This window comes from Gastrolobium bilobum, unplaced genomic scaffold (genome assembly GCF_033153095.1).
Source record: "Gastrolobium bilobum isolate Gb01-03AN ecotype WA unplaced genomic scaffold, APGP_CSIRO_Gbil_v1 utg9008, whole genome shotgun sequence".
Classification (NCBI taxonomy): domain Eukaryota; kingdom Viridiplantae; phylum Streptophyta; class Magnoliopsida; order Fabales; family Fabaceae; genus Gastrolobium; species Gastrolobium bilobum.
This window is the reverse complement of record NW_026898340.1, coordinates 66,864-92,066: the sequence shown is the minus strand read 5'-3', so window position 1 is coordinate 92,066 and position 25,203 is coordinate 66,864. Positions and strand designations below refer to the sequence as shown.

The 25,203-nt window shown below is 31.6% G+C and overlaps 3 protein-coding genes across 3 annotated transcripts in view; all 3 read left to right on the top strand.

The window, feature by feature from the left end:
• Window positions 1-2,697, top strand: part of LOC133315038 (uncharacterized) — a 61,047-nt gene extending 58,350 nt beyond the window's left edge. The window contains exons 32-35 of the mRNA XM_061516584.1: window positions 705-863; window positions 945-1,057; window positions 1,138-1,197; window positions 2,318-2,697. Coding sequence (XP_061372568.1) covers window positions 705-863; window positions 945-1,057; window positions 1,138-1,197; window positions 2,318-2,503 — 518 coding nt within the window. The 3' untranslated portion in view covers window positions 2,504-2,697. The remainder of the gene's footprint in view (window positions 1-704; window positions 864-944; window positions 1,058-1,137; window positions 1,198-2,317) is intronic.
• A 3,961-nt stretch (window positions 2,698-6,658) lies between these two features.
• LOC133315051 (uncharacterized) lies at window positions 6,659-9,936 on the top strand. Its single transcript, XM_061516596.1, has 6 exons — window positions 6,659-6,788; window positions 7,854-7,904; window positions 7,982-8,051; window positions 8,259-8,299; window positions 9,207-9,266; window positions 9,675-9,936. Exons 1-6 carry the CDS (start codon window positions 6,723-6,725, stop codon window positions 9,726-9,728), a joined length of 342 nt encoding a protein of 113 aa, XP_061372580.1. The 5' UTR covers window positions 6,659-6,722; the 3' UTR covers window positions 9,729-9,936.
• Window positions 9,937-15,255: 5,319 nt separating this feature from the next.
• LOC133315048 (hydroxymethylglutaryl-CoA lyase, mitochondrial-like) lies at window positions 15,256-21,522 on the top strand. Its single transcript, XM_061516594.1, has 9 exons — window positions 15,256-15,386; window positions 16,549-16,741; window positions 16,852-17,056; window positions 17,254-17,433; window positions 17,695-17,775; window positions 17,851-18,014; window positions 20,137-20,273; window positions 20,379-20,494; window positions 21,174-21,522. Exons 2-9 carry the CDS (start codon window positions 16,575-16,577, stop codon window positions 21,411-21,413), a joined length of 1,290 nt encoding a protein of 429 aa, XP_061372578.1. The 5' UTR covers window positions 15,256-15,386; window positions 16,549-16,574; the 3' UTR covers window positions 21,414-21,522.
• The last annotated feature ends 3,681 nt before the right edge of the window (window positions 21,523-25,203 follow it).

Below are 25,203 nucleotides of genomic sequence, written 5' to 3'. Positions count from 1 at the left end.
TAGTCCTCTCTCTTTGACCTGTCTCTTCACAGCCATTGTAGCATTTCATAAGAATGAAGAATTGGTGAAAGGTTCTGCTTTAGGCTTTTTGTTTGTTGGAAATTTTGCTTGACGTTGGTTCTCTAAAACAAGATATTTCCAGCTTCTATTTTACTTTGAAATTTTAAAGCTTCTCTCAGTATTATGTGGTTTGGACAGACATAATTTTTGGGCTTTGTTCCTATGTATAGCTTTTTCTCCCCAAGAAAGAGAAACTGAAAGATTTAATATCCAGTAACTTGCTGAAATGGATTATTATATTTTCCCAGTTATTGTTACTGTCGTAAAGAACCAATTCAACCCAAAAGCTTAAACTGATGAGTGAGGGCTTTTTAATGGTTTTATATATCTCAATACGCCCCCTCACACGAGAGCCCACTAGGCTTGAAGGGTGGACAATGCACAGGCACACCTACCTGTGCGAAGAAAGAAATTCCACTAGAAAGAAAATGGGGGGCGGTGAGGATTGAACCCGGTACACCGAGGCTTTGATACCATGTAAAGAATCAATTCAACCCAAAAGCTTAAGCTGTTGGGTGGGGTTATATTAATGGTTTTATATATCTCAACAACTGTTAAATAGGTTTATATTGATTCCTGAGGTGCTTGAGGTGCTCGATGCTACAGACGCTGCAAATGTTTTGACTGTTATATCTTATTTGCAGAGTTGGACAGCGCCGAAGAGATTTTTGTTCCTCATAACAAAATTGTAGACTGTTTAACCTCTTGTATCCATGTAGCACATATAAATGATATTCTTGAAAAGCAAAAGAGCTTAATGCACATGTTTGCAGCCTTCCTATTACCTGAACATAAATGGACAGGTATTCTTTATTCTTCATTTTTTGTTTTCGAAGCCCTGCCAGGTTTTTGTAATCTTTATTAAGAAATTAATCTTTGTGCAGTCAAAACTACGGCCTTTTTATCCATCAAAGAACTTTGCTCGAGGCTCCACAATGTTAAAAAGGACTCCCACGGAAGTGATGAACTTGCCAGCGTAAATTCCCTTGTTCAGGAGGTAATCAAGGTTCACTTTCAGTTGGACTTCTAATGACTTCAATTCTTGAATGACGTAAAATCAACTTTGTTTTTCTTCAGATGTTTCATGCTATATCACCAAAGGTACTACATTGCATAAGCACAGTAAAAATTGCGCAGGTATTTCACTATCTTGTTAGCTTGAACATTATTCATCAGTTGGATTCCCCTGCCTATAGAAAGTAAAAAACCCTGAAAAGTAATCAGCATTTGTTTTGTATTACTTCTAAGTGAGTAAAATCGTAGATCTGAACGCTAGGCACGTTGGGCGGATTCAATAGACAACACAAATGATTATAGTGTCGTGACAGAAGTACAATTGAAACTGGAAACTCTGCATATTTTCCATTGCATTCCTTTGTTTAAACTTATAGTTTGAGAAACGGTTAGTGAAATATGTTCCAAAAATTTGTCCTGTTCATATTATATATACAGATTTGTTTGCCATCAGTTATATGGAAAGCTTTTTTGTTTGGGTAAAATGTCTTATGGAAAGCATTACATAATGTTTGTTATAGTGGATTGAATTTTTTTCTCCAAACCTAAGATCATTCGAAGAAATGATGAAATTATTTTCACATTTACTGCATATGTTCATATGAGGGTAAACCTTGAGCAGTGATAAAGCTGCTGTTTTATGACAAAAAATTCTCAGGCAGAGTCCTTTTGCGAAAATGCAGGAGAAAAACTGTGTGCTAGAATTTTTCACCCCTACCCTAGCAAGTCAGGGTTTGATGGGAGTTGTTTATTTACGAGATATGTTCATCAGCTCCCATTATGGAATGATATGAAATATATTAAGAATTGAAATTAGTGAAGCATGCATCAGTTGATGAGCGTCTTTCTTCTTTTTGACATGTAGAACTTAGAAGGATGAAGAATTTCAGAAAAGTGAATAAAAGCCCATTAGTCTATTTTATTTTCACCCAATCATTATACCAAATGTGAATACAATGGTTTTAAGTAAATTTAATAGATACATTAAATTTGGTTACCTTATCTTGCAAAAGTGGACTTGGGAACAAAATTTAAGCAAAATCAAAACTTTAGGGAAAATTTTCAATTTCAAAGTTTAAGGAAAAAAATTAACAGAATGACTAAGATTTGTGGACTACAGTTGTAACTTTTTCTTTGCCAACCACGGGCTCTGTTCATCTTTAGCAGGTGGTGATTGGTCCAATACTTTAATTGGTTGTTCTTAATTTTACTTCATCTTCCGCTTTCGTGTGACCAAAAATAGGTTCATGTTTCTGCTTCGGAGTGCCTTCTGGAAGTCATCAAACTTTCCATGGACGTGCCTGTGGTTAGTTCCATAAATGAAGGATTCAAGGATGAGCTCCTTCATCAGTATGAGATAGAGAAGAACGAAGAGGCGAAGTCTTTGTTGAGAAAGTGTGTCAACATTCTTCAAGACTGGAAACAATAAATTGTACGAGCTATAATCCTTGTTTAAGAAATTTTGGGAGGATGAAACGTTTAACAAGCTGATAAATTGCTATACCTCGTGCTTGTTAATAGGTGTTTAATGTAATGGCTAGGGTAAACAGGTCATGTTCAACAATTGTGATGATATATTTAGATGGTAGAAACTCTTTTTCTTGTCATGTTCTTCCATATATTTCGCCCTTTTCATTATTGATACTCCATTCTTATGTAACATCTTCCTTTTCATTATTGATACTACATTCTTCTGTAACATCTTCTTACTCTTAACAAAGAAAGTATTACATAAAAAAGTAAATGTTTTTAATATATTCGAAATCAAAAAAATATTCAATGTTTTCTTTATTTAGTAATTAAAAATATTATTAGGAAGATTGATTAGGAGGATTTATAATCAATTTGAAAAAAAAAAAAAACTTTTCTGAAATGGTTTTGTCTACAATAGTGAATAAGTAGGGGTATATTCCTTAGGAATTTTATTGAGTTAAAGATTACAGAACATTTTAAATTAATTGGGAGAAAAATATCTTTGTTTTTGCAAAAGAATTTTATTTTCTGTTATGATTATATAAAAGTGAGTGAAATTTATTGTAAAGAGAAGAACGAGAAAAAATTAAGGGATTCATTCACTTTCATGTAAGCGTGACATTCTGTCGTAAAAATAGAAATATCAATCCCTTAAATCAACTATGGATGCAATCTTGTTTATTTTAAAAGCGGGTCATCTTAAGTCACTAGGATTTATTTGTCTTTATGTGTTTAATTTTCATTTATATATATAAAAAAAACTGGGTCATCATAAATGAGCTTTTTCAATTATTTTTTAGTAAATTGAATTCTTTCTATTGAAGAATTTGTGTTTTACTCTTTTGTGATGAGAGAAAAATTTTCGGAATTTTTTATTTGTAATTGACTTTTGAACATAATTATTGTTGAGGGGAGTAATAAATCATCTTTACTCTAAAATAATAAATTATATTATTTACGCGCTTATCCATATTCTTTACTTTATTCTTGCATACATAACAAAAATTCGTACTTCGGTACTTATAAAGTCAATATTCAGTTAATTATTTTATGCTAATAATGTTATTTACACATGATGCTTGTCTAACATACAATTATCATTTGCTTTGTTGATTTTATATGTGTGGCCTAACGGATCTCCTTTAATAGGTAGTAAAGTTATTTTCAATAATCTCGATGTTATATTATTGTTATAACAAATAAATTTATTTGTTATTATTGTAAAAATATTTTTATATATATATACTTATTCGTATAACAGAAAAATATTTCTACAGTTACTGCAGATAAGTTATCTGCATTTATTCTCAAAACAACGTCGTTTTGAGATTGAAATATTAAAAAATTATAATTATAAGGACTATAATAATCCTGAAATAAATTAAAATTACAAAAATATCACGATTTTTGCCCCAAAATAACGTCGTATTGAATTTATTGTAGATAATTTATCTGCAGAAAAAGTGAACCCTTTGTATAAATAATTAATTATACAAGGTTAAGTGATTAAATGAATTTTGTGTAATTTTCTCTTTGTTATGTACCATATTAATTCACACGAATAAGTCCTAATAAGTTAGACATGCTGTATTAATTAAATCACATAAGTTATATAATATTTTTATTATTATATATGCTTATATAAATTAATTAAATTACTAATATATTGACACAATACTCCAACCGAATTGATATCCCACTTGAGTTTGATAACATTAGAAATAATATTACTTGTATATATTACTCCATATCTATATAATTTTATGAATTAATTCCAATTGATTTTATTTCGTTTTTTATCCACTCATATTTTAATTTTATCATTTTACATATCTAAAACATGTGAGATGATTTGTTTGGTGCAGCCGTGCAGGTGTGCATCAAGTGTTAATCAATTGTCAATTCATAATGTAGTAAATGAGAATTTTTAATATATGTTCTATTTTTATTTTTATTTTAGAAAAATTCTTTCAACAAAATTTTAATTAAAAAGTATTATAATTATAAAATAAGTTATTTTAAATACACATTAAATAATATTTTACATTAAACCCAATGACGTATATGATTATGCACTTGTTATTTTTATTAGATTAAGTGCAGTAATCTTACTATAAAGAAGGAATTTTTTGGGGAAAAAAATTAAAATATTACACTTTAAATAAATAATTACGAATATATAGCTGTTTTCATATTATTTACCGATATATTGCAAGATTTTACGCTCTGATTTAACGTCTCTGTTCACGCCTCACGCAGGTGTAGGCGTGAGTCACGTAGGTCACACCCCACTTAGGACCACTCACGCCTAGTCCAGCCGTGTGTATGCTGAGTATTATGCCCACTCTGGACGTGATTGCGTCAGATATCCTATATTTAAACTCATCTCTCCTCCACACTCTTCTCCATCACAACTCCTTACTCTTACATACAATCTTACTAGCTTATTCATACTCTCTTATTTTGCTTGTTTATATATCTAAAAAGGGATTTGCATTTGTCATTTAACATGACACAACAAAGTTTCCAACACACACAACATTTTGTGAGGTCTATACTTTTTGAAGAAAAAAGAAAAAGAAAAAACTATGGCACGTAAAACGAATCTCTATAACATTACTCAATCACTTTTCCTACAACATAACTCTTATAAAACCCATCTAAAAATGAGTTTACATTCTAATTCTGTTCGTTTTGTTTTATATTATAATGGTAGAAAAGTGGAAGGTCGATGTGGTGTAACTTTTGAAGGTGAAAAAAGGCCAACACGTATCAAGCACAACTCAACAATTTATGAATTACATAAGAGAATTTGTCAAAAGTTAGCACTCCAATGTAACCAATATCACTCAGGTCACGACAAGACTATGACAATCTGAACAATACATTAGTTTGCAAGTGGTGAATGATGAAGATATAGATATGGTTATGGAATAATTTTTCAACCAGTCAAGGAAATTTTTTTTGGAGTTGTATGTGGATATTGCAGGAGTAGATGATGTTGTTTTACCCAAGAGGTCAATTGCTTTCAATTCTTCACATAATGCATCATTATTTGTTGCTTCAGTTCTTAACATCAAAAGGAAGATGACAATGACCCTACTTGGGTTATAGATGACGACTATGATGATGAGGATGGTGAAAATATCGCAATGGAAGAACTTCTTCTGGCTGAGGATGCTAACGTATGCATATATAATAATTACTAATAATTGTTCTAGGTCACTAATCAAAACCTAAGTCACTATCAATTTACTAAGTCAAACAAAAATCTCTATGCAACTACCAAATTAATTCCTAAGTCACTAATAAATTCCTAGGTCATCAAGTAGTTTCTAAGTCACTAACATATTCCTAAGTCACTAAATAATTCCTACGTTACTAATGACTTAATATGTCTCTAGTATAACATATGGGTTTTCGTTTTATCCTTTAACATAACACAACAAACTTTCCTACACTCACAACATTTTGTGGGACCCACACTTTTTAAAACAAAAAAATAAATAAAAAATTAAGGCACGCAAAACGAATCTCTATAACATTACACAATCACTTTTCTTACAACATAACTCTTATAAAACCCATAACATATATATTGTTAGAGAGAGAGAGTGAAATGGTAAAATGTTAAAAAAAAAAGAATTTATATAGATCAACTCATGCTTGGCTAGGGCGTGAGTGGTCATGCTTAAGTGGGACGTACCTGGCGCTCACACCTGAGTGAGGTCAGGCGTGACCGGTAATACTCAATTAAGACGTGAGATCTTGTAATATATTCGTAAATAGTATAAAAACAAATATATATTTATAATTATTTATTTAAATTGTGATATTTTAAATTTTTTTTGCCGGATTTCTTGAATTAAATATGGCGAAATATATTTTTCACTAAATTATATACATACTTTTAAAAAATAAATTATGAATTTTATAAGAGTTATGTTGTAAAAAAAGTAATTGTGTAATGTTATAGAGATTCGTTTTGCGTGCTGTAATTTTTTTATTTATTTGCTTCAAAAAATGTGGACTCCACAAAATACTATGTGTGTGTAAGAAACTTTTTTGTGTGTATGTTTAACCCATGAATTACAGATATGAATAAGTAATTTGGGTGGGGCTGTTTCTGCATTCTCCGATAAGAAGGGTTTGTAGTAGCAGTTAAGCAGTCAACCATGGATGAAGCTGAATTTCAACGCCTTCTCGAACTCTTCCCGGTTATTCGTTCTCGCGATTACTGTGTACTTCTCTCTCTCTCTTCCTTGTGTTTGTGTATTTAGGGTTTCGAATTTGATGGGTTCTTCTTGAATATTGATTTCTGTTACTCAACATCAGCAATCTCATTCACCTGTTGGTTAAAGTTTCGATTTTTCAGAAACCCATATTGTGATTTTCGTGGCTGCTTCTCTCTAATACAGTAGTAATATACCCGTAGTTTCAGATTGGTGTAATTTGTAGTGTCTGAGGTCATTTGGAAATTTGAGGTGGATGCAACAGAAAGGATGGAATTATTACCACAATATATGAGAGGAGTCTAGTATGAGACCTTAACAGGGTCCAAACATGAATTGGTTGGATTTGATAAGTAAGGATATGGTTTCAGTAGTGAGGTGGGGGAATTCAACTGTACACTAATTGATGCAAAAGAAATTGTATGAAATAGTGTGGTCAGTTTCAACTAGGCATTGAAGTTAGATGCTTTGGCTGGAGCAATGAGGATAAAATTCTTTGGAGGTGTGCAGTGTTTACATTGTCTATGGTGTATTTGGTTTGTGTGGATTACTTCTATACTTTAGGATATATCCATCTCTATGTTGCTATTATGGGGTAATGTTTTTATGGATTCTATTTCTCGCGGTTTTCTTCAAGGGAGTCTCTCTTTTATGGATGCAGCCATATTGGAGAGCTCTTCTGCCTTTTCAAGTTCCATCTTTTGTTGCATTCTTTTCTTTTCTTTTTTTTATACTCCATCCCTTTGTGCATTCTTTATCTTTTTCCTAATAAAATATCTTATTTTATTGAAATTTGAAAAATATTTGTGTTGGCTTTTTTACCAACTTCCGAACCTTGTTAAAGCAATTTGAACTTATTTAAATCTAAACCATCTCTCCTTGTTGTGCTTTTGTTTGAGGGATCATTACAGTACATCACAAAATTATTTTGTGAGTTTGAAATACAGATTCCCACAGCATGCTCTGAAACAATATAATGAAAGATCCACTTTTTAAATTTTAGCCTAAATAATTTACAAAATTATATATTTGAGAAAGCATTTAGGTACCAAATTGACGACTGTTTAATTTCAGGCAGAACCAGCATCATCCAGACAATTGGCATCTGGGTCTGCAAGCGATGAGGTAGAAGTGTTGAAACTGCTGTATATGTTTATGTATGTATATATATTTAATGCTAGCTAACAAACTTGTCACTGCAGCTAAAGGAATGGCAAGATGCATGGGATGAAAGGGATAAGGACTTGGAGAATCAAGGAATTAACCAACATGGTATCACATATAACCTTTATAATTGGTCAAATTTAATCTGTCTAGTTACATAGGGACATTTTGATCAACTTTATTTTTCTAGGAAGTGCATCGAAGTTCACGAGTTACTTGGCAATTAGTGAATTATTTTTTTATTTCTTATAACAATCTACACAATTGTGTTTTCAAAATTAATGCTGTGTTGATGTGAATTCTTTAAACCTACAGATTCATTTTGGAGTAAGCTAAAGTCAGAGGTCGCTAGGAAGGTATTTTGAAATTCACCAATTTGTTAGTATTTGCATACTGGTATTGTATTAGAATTAGCTTCATTGTTAAAATTATTAAAACGGAAACAAAGTGCATGTTTATTGGAAATTTTCTTATGCCCTTGTTGAAGTCCTTCCTTACTTTTCGAATCTATACAAGAATAATCGGCTTTAACCTCAGAAGATTGAAGCTGATTATATAAACTTTTAATTGAAACTGATTGCAAACCTATGCGGATTTTCTTTTATATTCAATTCTAAAGGTTTCTTTCTCTGACCACACTTTCAGCCCAGTTTAACTTACTTTGCGTAAAGAGTGTTGGATGGAGGGAGAGATACATCGATTTTCATTTATGCCTTAGTTATTATTTTCTTAGTTGATAAAACCCTAATTCTGTATCTTCACTTTATTAAAAAATGTTTTTTTATTGCTTGTACCATATGGGATGCAATAAATAAGTTGAGGCTTTGCGTTATTCCTTCCTGACGTAGTAGGCTTGATTTCCATGCTCAGTTGAAAATTTCATTTAAGGATGGACCTTTATTTTGATGATTTTGTAAAGATAGGAGATGAGCATTCTAACGTAATGGGGAAAAGGATTTTGTTGTTATTGGAGAGAAGCATTCTAAGTGACATTTCTTTGTATGGACAGTTTTTAGTTTTCAGCATTTTCTCTTTTCCATGAACCTGTTTGTCAGGGTTCTAGGTTAAACCTAGATTGTTACACACACTGCACACAGATGTTAGAGAAAAAATAGAAAAAAAATGGAGGGGCATGGGGAGCTGGTATTTCATAGTATCTCTGCGATAACTTTGATGGTGATTTTTCAGAGGATTTATGTCATTTATGATTTACCAGTGTTTGTTAATGAGGCTCTCAGCTCATTGGTTCTAATGTTCCAACAGGTTGGCACAGAAGAAGCGGAGAGATTTTCCAAGGCATTCCAACAAATTCATAAGAAACTGGTATGTGCAAAGTAATTGTGTCATTTAGGCTATTGTTTCATAGAAAATATTAATGAAGATATATTTTGTAGAAGGTAGTTTGTGGAAAGCATTTTTGGTGAAGCCAAAAAAATTTATTGTGTGAAAAAATTATGCATCCATAAAAAGATATTTATTTATGAAATGCAGTTTTCCTTTTTAGGGGTCTTCTTGAAGGATTTTCTTTTTTCGATTAGGAAAATAATTTTGTAAACTGCAGAAACTTAAGATCATTTTACATGTTTTGCCACAAATATAGAAAATAATACATTTTCTCCATGGAATTACAGAAAATGAAAAAATAAAATAAAAAAAATCTCAAATGTTTCTCATGAAATAATAGATGAAAATTTCTTTTCTTGTTTTAATTTTTTTCCCCAATATATTTAGGTTTATGAAGAGTTGAATTTAGATGCTGCTCGAAGCTTCATAAACTCATCCTAGAGTTCGAAAGAATTACATGCAAGCATCCGATATTTCCTTGTGATTCAACAATCAGCAATTGTAATTCTTTTATAATGTATCAAATTATTTGTCAAATTAATTATCTGTTAAACTGTGACATTTTGAGTAGTAATTATTTACTATATTGTATTGTGAACAACTAGTGTTCTTCCACCCTCTTCTCCTCTCTTTTTTTTTTTGGTAATTATTCTCCTCTTCTTTTTTCTTAAGAAAAACCTGTTCACTTGTTTGAACTTTCATGTTTTTTATTGCCTAAAAGCTGGACTTGAATCCTATTGTTTTAGAATTATAGAATGTATAATCATGCAAGTGAGGGAGTTCATTTCTTAAATAATACCCATAACTACATTTAAATCTGCATGTGCAAAAGAACTAAAACTGTGGCATTAGTTTGTGACTGTTGGGACTTGGGATGGTCTATAAAATAAATTATAGGGTCTAAGGTTGCGAAAATTAAAAACAGAGATAAATATTACATTAATTTGAGAGAGGGTAGACAGAATAATTTGTCAGATGTATGATATTTGTCTCTACAAACCAAATAAGAAGAGACTTGGTAATAAAGAGAATCACACTCGTCACTCCTGTCTTTCTTATTTTACCATGGAAAACAAGATAATCAAGAACTAGTTACTTATGTGGATTGGTTATGAAGCAGGTATGTATTCAATATTATAAAATAAGAATACTCATAAGATAATTAAAACAATCAAGAATCAGTTACTTATGCTGATCACTTATGAAGCAGTTTTATTGAAGAATTATCAAATAACAATACTAATTTTAGAAATTAAAAGCTAAACTCTTGTTTAGTGATAATTTGTTATACTGATATGCTCACAGCTCTATGTGAGATATTTGATTGATTATTTAATATATCTTGAATGTCTATGTTTATGTCCTGGAAAGATATATATATATCCGAAAATTCAAGATATCCAGGCATTTAGTATCTTATAAACAACTTGGCGAACATAAAGAGACCTTGAAGTTGAGTATTTGATTTGAATATGTTAGTTCGCCACCAAACTATCAAAGTCACATTAATGGTGTATTTTACTTTTGTTGTTGATTTTTGCTACACCAAAACCAAATCAAAAAAATCACCCGTAGTAGTAGTTCGGTTGTGGGATTTTAGTTTTATAATAGAAGCTCACAAAATATAATGTGTGGGATTTTACTTGATAATAGCAGCTTACTGTAATATTCCAGGAAAAATAGTAAAATAAAATTAATAATAATAGTAATAAAAAAATAGTATATACCTTATGTATATCATAATATTAAATACAAAAGATAAGAATGAGGTAGTTACGAGTCATCAATATTTTATCTAATAAATATAATAGATAAAGATGATGAGTTAAGCCCATATCACGAGCCTATTTCGGGAAGGAAAACTTCAAGTATAAATATGAACTTAACCTAATTAAACCAAATCACTTCCATTTTCTACACCTCTTCATTTCCCTTCTCCTTTTTTCTTCTTATTTCCAACCCTTTTCAATTTCTATTGTTATTATTTTTTTCTTAGCTACCAATTGCACTTCCCCTCACGAATCTCTCTTCTTCCAAGGAAACCTTCAAACATGTAGTCTAGTTAATCCTAATTCTTGGGAATCCTAATGAATCGCTCTTCTTCCAAAAAAAACCTTCAAACACGGAGTCTAGTTAATCCAATTTCTTAGGAAATTCGGAGTCTAGTTAATCCTAATTCTTAGGAAATCGTAGGATGGTTTTATTTGAAATTTGTTATACATAAAACTTGATCCTTAGGGTGTATTTGGTACAAGAGAAATTTTTTTGTGTCCGGGAATCATGATATCCAATAATATACAAAGAAATTCAATTGACTGGGAATGATATAAAAAAGTTGTTTGGTAGACATAAAAATTACCGGAAATATTTAATAATTTTACTAAGTATATGTTTAGTTGTGAGTAAAATATTACTAGTAATATATATTGATGTGTGTTGGGGGGTATTATTGTCTCAAAAATATGTTATCTGATTTCCCTTCTCTCAGTAATCATGAAAATCGCCTAATTTTTTTGTAATCCAAACAATAATTTTTCTTTGTAAAATGCTTTACCGGTAAAGCTTGGATACCCAGGAATTGATTTTTGATACTTCTACCAAACATGAGAATCGATGTTTACCAAAGAAGGTTTACCGGTAATCCTTCTGATACCCTTATACCAAACACCACCTTAGGGTATCACTGGGTAGTTTTATATTAAAATTGTTATCGATCCTTAGGGTATTATAGGTTAATTATATATTGTTGAGAATTTTATTGGATTTTATTTTGACCTCTAAGAAATCGTAGGTTAATTATATATGAACATTGTTGGGTTTAATTTTTACCTCTAGAAAATAACAACATTAATTATATAATTTTGGTATAATCCTAATTCTTTAATTATAATAAGTGGAGAGACTATGGATAATTGATAATGTGTAATATGAATTTTATTCTTGATAAGATGATTGGATAATGGATTATGTGTGATTTGGGATTTGATACTCTCTAAGGAAATTTTCCAAATATGTGATTTGTTACAAGATTGAATTCTTTTAATTATGGGTGATTGTGATAAAATAATGGTGAAAAAATAGCTTTTGGATGTCCTGAAAGTGATGAACACAACCTTATGATTCATGCATTCGATATTATATGATACCTTATGATTCATGCCTTTGATATTATATGATACCTTATGATTCATGCCTTCGATATTATATGATGTGACAATAATGTTATCCGTTCTTCCCAAGTTGGGCTCATGATATGAGCTTGACTCATCTTTATCTTGAGAGGAAAAAGGAAAAAATAATAACAATATAAATTGAAAATGGTTGGGAATAAGAAGAAAAATGAGAAGAAAAATGGACAGGTGCAGAGAATGAGAGTGATTTGATTTGATTATATTAAGCTCCTATTTATAGTTAAAGTTTTTCTTCCCAAGTTGGGTTCATAATATGGGCTTATCTATTGTATCTAGAGTAAATACCCCTTTTGGTTTCTCAACAAGAAATATGAAACTCATTTTAATCCCTCAGAACAAAAAAGTCGATTTGCGGCCTTTTTGAAATTCGAGTTCTTTGAAATTATAGTCTCTCAGAAATTCAAAAAAAACCTACATTACTCCTTCAAAAAGGACTAATATAGATACTTTTTTTATGGGATTAAAATGGGTTCCATATTTTTGTTAAGGACCCAAAAAGATATTTACTCTTGTATTTATTAGATAGTATATTGTTAATTAGTGATTGACTAATTTTTATTTATTAAATATGATATTGTTGATTCATGTCTGACTCATTCTTATCTTTTGTATTTAATATTACGATACACATAAAAATATGGAAAAAATGTTTGTCATTTTAAATAACATAAAGTTATATCATTTTAAGAGAGAGATAGACACAAGAAATTATTTTTTATTTAAAATTTAAATTAAAAAAAAATCACCCACTTTCTCTCCCATGATTTTCATTTCTTGTGTCTATCTCTCCTAAAATGACATAACTTATGTCATTTAAAATGACAAACATCAAACCCTAAAAATATATACTATTATTTTTATTATTATTTTTCCTCAAATATTACACTTACAAAATAGAATTTATATTGTTCTTCGTAAACTGATGTACCGTGCATCTTTTGATGTGTCTTTCACGTCTTTTTATATGTTCAATTCATAAAGTAATTAGTTTTCAAAAAAAAAAAAATCATAAAGTAATTAAATACAATGACAAAGATATTGTAAACATCAAGGGCTAAATGATTCAATTTAAATCCTACTAACTATTATAATTTTCTCCAATGAATGCCTCATTGTCTATTCAATTAATAAATTTCAATACATTTTTCATACCATATCTTTTGTTTTTCGTCTAGCGAACTCAATATTCATTCACTATTAATTAAGGGTTTTATAAGAGTTATGTAGTTTGAAAAGTGATTGTGTAATATTATAAAGATTCGTTTTGCATGCCGTAATTTTTTTTCTTCAAAAAGTGTGAGCTCCACAAAATGTTGTGTGTGTAAGAAACTTTTTTGTGTCATGTTAAATGATAAATGCAAATCTCATTAATTAACGATATTAAGTTTGAAAGTTTTTTGAAACTTTCAATTATAAGTATAAAAATAAAATTAAACTTCATTTTCATTTTCATTTTCATAATAAGAAATTAAAAGAGCAAGATATTTTATTTTGTAACGTAACCTAATAAAAAAATTTCACATATACAGCGATACTAGGAAGTTTGAAACGTATCGCTGAAGTTTTCACATAAAAAAATTTCACATATTTTATTTTATACTATTAATTAACGATATTAAGTTTGAAAGTTTTCTAAAATTTTCAATTATAAGTATAAAAATAAAAGTAAACTTCATTTTCATAATAAGAAATTAAAAGAGCAAGATATTTTATTTTGTAACGTAACCTAATAAAAAAATTTCACACATACAGCAATACTAGGAACAGGAAGAACTATATTGTATAAAATAATAAATTTATTTATTTAACTTAATTATTCATTGAGCCAAGAAAAGGTGTTAGGCACGACGATTTAAATAAGAATTTCAGTAACAAGTGTTTCAAGGGTATTTGTTAAGAAACAAAAATCAAATAATATTTAAATTTTAATATGTTAAATTTTTTACATTTAATTTAATATTTCAAATTTTAATTTTTTTTAACAATTTGCTTGAAACCCTCATTAATATATTTGCATATAGTGAATGTTGACTCATGTACTTAGTTGGCCTTTTGTTTCTGTTGTCCTATTTTGGTTTAGCTGATAGTTGAGAAGGATAAAAAAGGTACTTCTCGATCACGCTCAGCAATTCAAATAAAAAGTTACAAAACAAAAACTAATTATTTTTTATAATTTTTTCTAACTTTGTATATTTAACATATAATTTTTTGTTATTTCTATTAACCTATCAGCAAACAGAAATTGTTCATATAAGAATACTTTTACTAATTACGTAAATTTAATAATATATTTTTTTTTAAAAAAAATTGTATGTCTCTATTAATAATTTAAACTTTTTCGTGTCTTAAAATTAAATAATCATTGCTGGCCGTATTTGCCATTAATTTTCCCATTTAAAAATTGCATAATGGATGTTGACCGTGACCCTTCATTCCTAGTAGTTGGTTGGTGGTAGTTGCCGAACAAGAACAACTACTAGGAATAATATCTAACACTCTCCTTTTCACTTTTTGTGTAGAAATAGAAAAACTGAAAAACATGAAAGAAATGTCCAAAAAATAAAAAATAAAATAAAAAATGAAAGATCACATAATCAATCTATGTTCAAACTTCAAAGATCCAAAATTATGAGACATTTGAAGAAAACAGAAAAATAAATTATTTTTTTGTAAAAAAAAAAACCGGGGAAAGAACATAGCAACTAACTACCAACCGAAAACAGAAAACTAGTCCCTCTCCTCTATCTTTATTAAATTCAAAGTAAGTCCGTCCTCACGTTCACCTTCTCCTTCCTACCCTTCTTCTTCATCTACCTTCTCCCTAAGTTACACACTCTCCATTTACCCCCAATTTCTAGGGTTTCCCTCTTCCATTCCCCTCCTTCTAATTCTTTCTCCATTTTTCCAGGTCTGTCTGCTTCTTTCCATTCTCTATTCTTTTGGGTCAGAAGGGAATTTGTCAATCAAAGTCTAAAGTACAAAAAAATTGATTTTTTTTTCTGTTCATTGAGTATTGTTGTTTCCTTTTTGAGCCTTTTTGCTTTGGGTTAATTCATTTTACTTGTTTTACTTGTTATTTATGATTTTTTATTTTATTTTTTATTTTTTTGGAGATGGGTGTCAACTTTCAACTGTGAGTTATGCCTCTTTGTTTTTCTTGTGAATTGTAAACAACTACAATTTAAAATCCCAGAAGCACAATTTGTCTTTATGATCACAAACAGACAATGCCTATATTTGTTTTGCAGAGTTTTTATGTTCTTGATCTTAAAAAGGCTACATCTTCTCATTTGATACTATATGCTTCTAGAATTAATAAAAAATAAAAAATGAAGCTTTCACTTGATGTTGAGATAATTCGAACAAAACAAGCAAAATTATATGAGCTTATTAGAAAATTGAATACTAGGATATATACCTGGCTGATGAATATATTATATGCGATTACCTTTTTGTGACTAAGACTATCCTTGTTTGAGTAGGTGGAAAATGGGCAATGAAAATCACTTAACACATGCTTAGTATAAGACAAATGTGGGAATGTTGTAAGTGGGGTGCAACTCATTTACATTCCAACCTAATCCTATAGCATGAAAGTGAGTTGAAAGTGATTTTCTGCCCTTTCGGTGCAGCAAGGAGTTGAGGATTGAAAATTAAAACATTTTCTATCAAACTTCATTTTCACTTCCCTCCACATTTCCCACCTGTTCAGACAAGCATAGCCTTAGTCAATTGCAGCTGATTATGATTCTGTTTCCTTTCTTTGTCTATGGAATTTTACTTTACAAAACCAGTTCTTGCAATGCTTTTTTTATATGATATAGCATCATCTGTAGTAAATGGATTTTACAAAGGGCAACTGATTTATGTTGCAATTTTAACTGATTGCAAAGCACAGCCTTAAGCCGTAAGAGTATTACTTGCCATTAAATCTCACTGTGAAGATGAATGGACACTTAATATGCAGATAAAAAATATGTATCCCCTTACAATCTGGACATAATAGTAGCTAGTAAGGCTTTAAATAAGTTCTTAATGCACAGTACTTACTCTCAAACATCTTTTACCAGTTCCCTATAATCCGTCCTACTTCACCATGTCAAGTTTGGAGGAACCACTTGGTCTTGACAAGTTGCCAAGCATGAGTACCATTGATAGGATTCAGAGGTTCTCGTCCAGTGCTTGTCGCCCCAGAGTAGATAACTTGGGCATGGGAAACTGCTGGCTTGAAGGACAAAGTTGTAGCACATCTAACAGCTGCAAGTGAGTCAATTATTGCAACCTCTTTTACATTATAATCATTGTTTTCGCATATTATTTAATCTGTTACCTGGCCACTATATCCATAACACAACCTTCTGTATATTTTGCAGTGAAGATGATGAAGAGTGTACAGCAGAGACATTCCCATGGAAAAGACAAACAAGAAACTTGTCCCAACATGACTCCTTCAGTCAAAACACTATGAAGAAAGGGAGGAACTCAATGAAATTTGGAATGATTGATGACTCATTCTCCGATTGCCAGTATAGTAGTCTAAAGTGCAATAACAAAGATATGGAAGATTCTACATATAAAGTAATTCAGTGGCTGCAATATTTTGTGTTTCAAGTTTAATTTTTCAGCTATTAAATTAGTTATTTACATTTTTCCTCTTTGCATTTCCAATTATGTATTAGATTTTCAAACTTTCTTTTGCTGGTTTATTTTATCATATTTATTTGGCTGGTAATTAGCATACTTACAATTTTTAATTGGATAATGCCACAATGCAGTTTCTGAAAGGTATACCAAGGTTTGTGAAGATTGTAGAAGTTGGTCCAAGGGATGGATTACAAAATGAGAAGAACATTGTACCTACAGCTGTAAAGATTGAATTGATTCATAGACTTGCTACTTCTGGGTTATCTGTTATTGAGGCTACAAGTTTTGTATCTCCCAAATGGGTCCCACAGGTATAAAAGCCTTTACCTTATTTATTGTAACTTGGTATTGATGGTTTTTTAAGAATGATAGTTGTGGTAAAACTTCTCCAAGGTGCATTTATCTGACATTAGTTCTCAATCCCATGGATCAACAGATGTTTAATATGGATGACATATTGGATAAAAGCCAATTCAACTATAGAATTTTGAATGACTTTTACAGTTGTCATCTTTTCTTATTCATTCCATGACCATGTTTTTTTTAAATCATTTTGTTTCTTTGTCTTCTAGTTAGCTGATGCAAAGGAAGTAATGCAAGCAGTTCATAACTTGGGAGGAATCAGATTGCCAGTTCTGACCCCTAATTTAAAGGTACATGTATCAGAAATTAGAATAACCATTAATAGGAAGATTTATATTCAGATCTCTGACCTGTTACATCTATAGGGTTTTGAAGCTGCTATAGCAGCAGGTGCTAGAGAGGTGGCTGTTTTTGCATCAGCTTCTGAATCATTTTCCAAATCAAACATTAATTGTAGTGTTGAAGAGAGTCTTGCTCGTTATCGAGCTGTTACTCGTGCTGCTAAAGAACTCTTAATTCCTGTTCGAGGGTATGCATTTTATTTTCTTTTTAATTATTTTAAGATTCTGTTGAATATCATAGATACAAGAGGAAATGATAGTAATCCTTGTTGTATTCAACTACACAACATTGGTGCTATTATATAGCAAACCAATTGAAGAATACAAAGAGACACACTCAATGTGGGACTTCTACACTATTAACACTAACACTCTTAACACTCCCCCTCAAGCTGTAGCATATAGATCATATGCTACAAGCTTGATACATAAATAATACTCTTATTAGGAACCAAAAACAACAATGCTACATCAACGAAATGAAATGACTAAGTACAACAAATCAACTGGAATGACCATCAGTCTGAAGAGCTGATAAAGAGACAGTGCTGGAATGGACAGCAAAGCATGGATGGTGCCGGAATTATCATCGGCAAAGACAACTGAGCTGACCAGGACATCAGCATCAAGATCCCTCTCAGACATTTCATTTAAATGTTGGTGAGCAGCCGTGGTTTCCCCTTGACTATGCTACAAGCTTATTACAAGAAAGACCAAGTAACATAACATCAAAATAAATCTCCTAAATGAGAAACCAAAAATCAATAATGTGCTAAAAATGGCGTCGAAATGAACATCAACATGGAAAATGCCGGAATGATCATCGGCAAAGACAATTGTGCTGGAATGACCATCAGCAACATGGACGATGCTCCCCCTCAAGAGGAACTTCTAAACAGTGCTGGAATTATCATCGGCAAAGACAATTGTGCTGGAATGACCATCAGCAACATGGACAGTGCACCCCCTCAAGAGGAACTTCTAAACAGTGCCGGAATTATCATCGGCAAAGACAATTGTGCTAGAATGACCATCGGCAACATGGACAGTGCTCCCCCTCAAGAGGAACTTTTAAACAGTGCCGGAATTATCATCGGCAAAGACAATTGTGCTGGAATGACCATCAGCAACATGGACAGTGCTCCCCCTCAAGAGGAACTTCGGTGTCGGAATTAACATCAGCGGAGACAACATCAGCAACTTGGACAGTGCTCTCCCTCAAGATGGATGATGAATAGTATAAAAACTCCATCTTGGGAAGAAAGAAGATTAAAGAAAAACAAAGCTTCGCGGAATCGGAAAATTCGCCGGAGACGGCGGTGGGTCGTCGGAAAAGTCGTCGGAGACGGTGGTGGATCGCCGAAAAAGTCGCCGGAAAGTCATCGGAAAAGTCACCTGAAAAGTCGCCGGAGACGGCTGTCAACGGTGGACAACGCGGTCAACGGTGGTCGGTCAACGACAACGGTGGTCAACCCAACAACTTCCCAAGGATCATTCTTTTCTGATGTGACAGATCAGTCTAAGCTGCAGTCACAGAGCATACTAAGAAAAACCCGAAAAAGAAATAGCAACGGGAATCCCTCAAGGAGGGTGATATCTCTCTATAACCATATTGAAATTATGGAAAATAGAACTAAGTTAAACGGATTAAGATTTCTTTTGTTAGGCTCTAGATACTATGTTAAATATCATAGATACAAGAGGAAATGATAGTAATCCTTGTTGTATTCAACTACAAAACATTGGTGCTATTATATAGCAAACCAATTGAAGAATACAACGAGACACACTCAATGTGGGACTTCTACACGATTAACACTAACACTCTTAACAGATTCCATCATATAATTGTCCGCTTCAATACTTGTTAGTATGCATTTGTTTCATCAATTTCCACTTTTTTTTTTTTTCTTGATTGATATCTTATGAAAGAGTTGCAGTTACTGCCCTGCAATTTCTCCTTTGTTATTTTGGCAGTACCTGTTTGAATTTACTGAATAAGATATTTCATATTGATAAAATATTTCTATATGCTACTCTTCCAGGGTATCTATTGCTGTATTTCAGAAATATGCATATGCAGATGCAACTACAGTAATATATATATATAAAAAAATATTTTTATAAGCTACATTTTATTTTTTATTTTTTTATCGAGCAAGACCTTTCTTGGTTTATTTAAAAGGTGACCAGATCAAGGTCTAATAGTTGGATGCATGAAAGTCCCTTTGTTTGATATTGTAAATTTAATTGACACAAATTCTGTGTATTCCAAATTCAAATTAGTTTCTTTGTATTGAAATATTATAGGTATGTATCATGTGTTGTTGGATGCCCAGTGGAAGGACCAATTCCTCCCTCAAAGGTGGCATATGTTGCTAAAGAACTATATGATATGGGTTGCTTTGAAATCTCCCTTGGTGACACAATTGGAGTTGGAACACCTGGTAAAGAGTTGGATGAATTTTATTTCATCTTTAAAATTCAAGTTCTCCATGCTTGAATATGATCTTTGTATTCATGTTGTTATCTGTTCATTCTGTTATGTACAGGAACTATAGTTCCTATGCTTTTGGCTGTAATGGCTGTTGTTCCAGTAGAGAAGCTTGCTGTCCACTTCCATGACACTTACGGGCAATCCCTTTCAAATATTCTTGTATCCCTCCAAGTAAGTCATCAACTATTGTTGAGGAATCCAAGTTTGAATGATTGAGTGAAAAAAGTTTCACATTGGTTAAGAATAGACTAAGTGAGCACCATATAAGTGGAAGGACCCATGCACTTAATACCTTCAGGTTTTGGGTTGAATTGTGGTATTCCGAGCCACTTAATTGTGGTGTTCTCAACCCACCTAATGTTACTGCTCACTTGACTCATGGTTGGCAGTCTCTTCCCGCCATGAGCTCCCCCGTGCACGGCCCAACAACTATTAGGATTTTCGACTTGCTTGTCTTTTGGTGTATAAAACATGGAAAAATAATTTGTCTGCCACTGACACAGTTTTCTGCAATGGGACCCATAAAACATAATTGAATTTCTTTCTATGCATATATAAAAGTACTAATTGATGCCCTGGACATTGAATTAAAGTTAATTAATGGAAGCAATCTACAACCCAATATTTAATCTCAATTAAAAACATAGTTTGTTTTTGCTTATTTCATTTAAGTAGGTAATCAAAGAGTTTCAATTCCGTAGGATTCAGATTTTTATAAGCAAGCTTAAACCGTGTCTACATTTCATCCTTTGGCACTCTTTGTAAACAACCATTACATTAATGATTTTATATTATATTTCTCTAACACTCTTTAACAATCATTAATGAATATCAATTTGTATTTAAACAGATGGGGATTAGTACAGTGGATTCCTCTGTTGCGGGTCTTGGTGGGTGTCCATATGCTAAGGGAGCTTCAGGAAATGTAGCTACTGAAGATGTTGTGTACATGCTGAATGGGATTGGTGTGAAAACCAACATTGATCTTGGAAAGCTCATGTTGGCTGGGGAATTCATCAGCAACCATTTGGGGCGACCCTCCAGTTCAAAGACTGCCATTGCCTTGAGCCAAGTCACAACTCACAACTGATGCTTCTAATATATATATATATATATATATATATATATATATATAAATAATAGTATAAGGTGTACCATAACAATTTACATTCATATGATATGCTTCAAGCAGTGACATATGATCACTTCATTTCCCTTTTTTTCTTCAATATATATACTTGTAGAAGAGGAATAAAAATATGTTCACTCACATGGATGAGTTTTGGGAAGGAAGAAGTACTGCATTCAATCTGGCCAATAATAAGTGCAAGCTATCCTCATTTGAAACTTGCCATTTTTCCCCTATTGATTTTCTGCTTCACACTTTGGTTAAACAACATAAATTACTTCAAACATGCATTAAAATTAAAAAAAATTAAAAACTCATAATCATATATAAATTTAAACAATTCGTGTAATGCATGAACAAGTAACGAGTTGATAATTGATGGTTAGTAATTGTCAAAATATTTTATTTACTTGAAATATAAATATAAGAAAGTTTTTTTGAATTTATTTTAGTAATATAAAATACATGACTGGATTTTAATGGGTGGCATTGCAATTTAACATGAGGATGTGCTCCATATGATTGGGCCTTAGGCCCTAGCCTTACATGATTTTACTTTAACCCAGGGAATGAACAAAGAAGACTAGTTGGAAAGTATGGCTATTTGAACTTCTTTTTTTTTTTTTTTTTTTTTTTTGAGTAATTTCAAGGGTTTCCTCCCTGTAATTGAAAATTAATCCCTATCGAGTACTAATGGACCTCTTCGGGGGCGGCTCTCCCAAATCTTTTTTTCCATTCCCAGGCAATGTTATTAAAATCGACTCGGTCGAGGTACTGGGTTACTGGTTCAATCAGTGGGTCACTGGTTGAACTGCATGACCCGGTGATTATATGTAAATCTATAATTTATATTAAAAAAATTATAAACATACTCAAATAGCTGAAAAAATAATAAATTATATATTATTGTCCAATAAAGAATCAAACAATCATATAATGCTTGTGACACTAGAGTTCCAGATTCAGTAAATAACATATCTAATTATAGATCAAATCAAAATTCTCTGCATAGTGCATAATTGAGATAATATTAGTATTGTAGATACATAACCTATGTAAGTCAATAAGCAAAAGATCACTCAAATATGTCAATTATGAATGTTTTTTTTTGGAATTTTTTTTTTGGAAATATGTATTTTTAAATAAACCAGGTCGGGTCATTGGATCTGGTACTTAGTCGATCCAATGTGATAACCGGACCGGTCAAATAATCGATTCACGGATTCCGGGTCGACCTGGCAAGTCCGGTCTGATTTTTACAATATTGTTCACAAGGCTCGAACTCAAGATCTTTGGTTAAAGAGTTCAAGCTCCTTACCACATGTGTCAAAGGAGTTTGGTGCAACTTAGATCAACTACACCAACTGTTTTATCTACCATTTTTAAGAAGTAGAATTACTATTCAATCACTGCTCGCCTCTAACAACAGCAAAGGCCCCATGCATGCCTAATTATTTCAGAAATTTACCTCAAGGTAGAGATAATTTCATTGTAGGAGACTTAGGAGCCATGGCCAAGAAGCCATGTCACCTTTTTTATAAGTAGAAACATTTGAGATCCCAATTATGATATAGGGGAGCCATGACTTTGACCGGTAAAAAAAGGAACCAAAAGCAAACAGCAAAGTAAGAAAGCGAGTTGCTTTTACTTGTGCACCAATTTATTTCCTTGCCTTAATCATAACCTTATGTACTCAACAAATTGTCTGATTATTTATTTATTTATTTATGTTTAATGTGCTTGTTGTCATTCAAAGGCTCAAAACTACTTATATATCACCATAGGAAGACGATCACCTTAGCCCCTTTTCTCAACCTTAACTTTGAGAGTGGTGGGTGTCTGTCATCATGGTGCAGGTTTTTCTTTGATAATGCCATAATTGAGTTTTGTGAGTGTCATACAGATAATCTGTTTACCATGCATGGTATTCAAGACTTGAACGAAAACACAAGTGCATTAAATTTTAAGTGGTCGCACCTACTTTTTAATTTTAATTTCAAACTGATTCGATGTTACAAAATAAGGAGAATTTTATTTTTCTCCTTATTTATGTGTCTCTCATGATGATATGATTCAAAATTTGAAATCTTTTTAAAATATGTAATGCTTAATAATTGCAATCTATCTCTATTCAAAATGTTACGTCGAGAATGTTAAATCTTAAATTATAATTTGTTACCATGCTAGTATCACCTTCACCCTGCAGGTAAGGTAGGATATTATGATAATACGACCCCAACCATTGATTATTATATTTGGAAAATCCTATATAGCTAACTTTATAATATCCTATGGCTAAGCTAAAAAAAATTAATAAGAAGAAAGATCGCAATATCAAACTATATGTAAATATTAAATAATAACTTATGTTTGTATGTGTGTTTGTTTTGGGAATAGGGAGGAGAATGACCTGTCTGGCTAGTTCACCAATTCCCATTTTCCCATGGAGAGTGATTACAGAAATTTGTGCTTAGGTCCAAGTGATCAAATACTTGTTATAAAAATCATGTCATCACATTCAAATAGAATAAAAGGCAGATGTAAAGGAGAAAAGTGTGTAATCTGCAAAAGTAGATTTTTCAATATATTCTGCCAAGTTTTTCTTGTCATAAAGCTAAGGGACCTTCCATTAGAGGGGCTAAAACAGTTTAAAAAATGTCCACAACCAAAAGCCATGAACTTTTTCACATGTGTAAAGCGAATGAAGACAACATCATTTTTTGTGAGAAAAAGATACATGCATTCATTGTCTCCATTTCATGGCTTATTTGTCAAACCCCCACCAGTTTGACCAAATTATTACTTTTTTTTCTTTTTTCCATAAATCAGGCTACAGAGAAGCATTATTTAAATGTACAAAGTGATATTGTCAATTATGAAGTGAACAATATGCTACAATAAGACTAATCAGCGAGACAGACCCAACAACAAGAAAAGGATAACCAAAAAAACTCATAAAATTGCAAAAACAGAAATTCACATTAGTAATTTAGTATTACTATATTTCCTTCATGCAGAAAAATAATTTCAGAAATCCTGTGTTTACATTTGACCATCCTTTTTCAAATAGAATCTGTTGGAAATTTGTGCTTCACAATCGTATATGAACTAAGCTAATTGGTTTTTGTTTAATGGTAAAAACTCAACTGCTTTGGCTCTTTGGTTTAGATGATTCCACCCTGCACATGAAATTTACTCTTCATAGATTAATAAAAATATGGAGCTAAAAGGCACACGGAAAAACAATTAATTTAAATTCAAGCGACTTTAGAATACAAAATTTAATTACATTTTCTCTTTTAAGAGTATGTCCAATACATAGTGAAAGATAGAAGGTCAAGACCAACATGGATAATGTAATTTATACCCTTCTATAATTACAATTTGGAAAATTTCTAAAATATTCTTGTGGTACCATTAACTCACTGCGACGGGCCAATTAAAGTTAAAAAAAGAATGTGTTAATTTTACGAGAAAGAGAGAATTTTTTTTTAATCTATATGTTATTTTTTGAATGAAAATCCCACGAATAACCGTGCACACTCTACAATTTGACTGAAGTATACAATTAACTTATTTTAAAACACTAGACAGTACAAATATACATAATTTTGTGCAGAATTGTGATTAAAGAAGTTTAAAATTAATAATAAACATTTATGATTTATTTGGTCATCTGACGTTAGATAGATACTCAATGATATTCAAGTTCAAGATCTCTCTCTCTCTCTCTTGCAGTAAATATATGTAT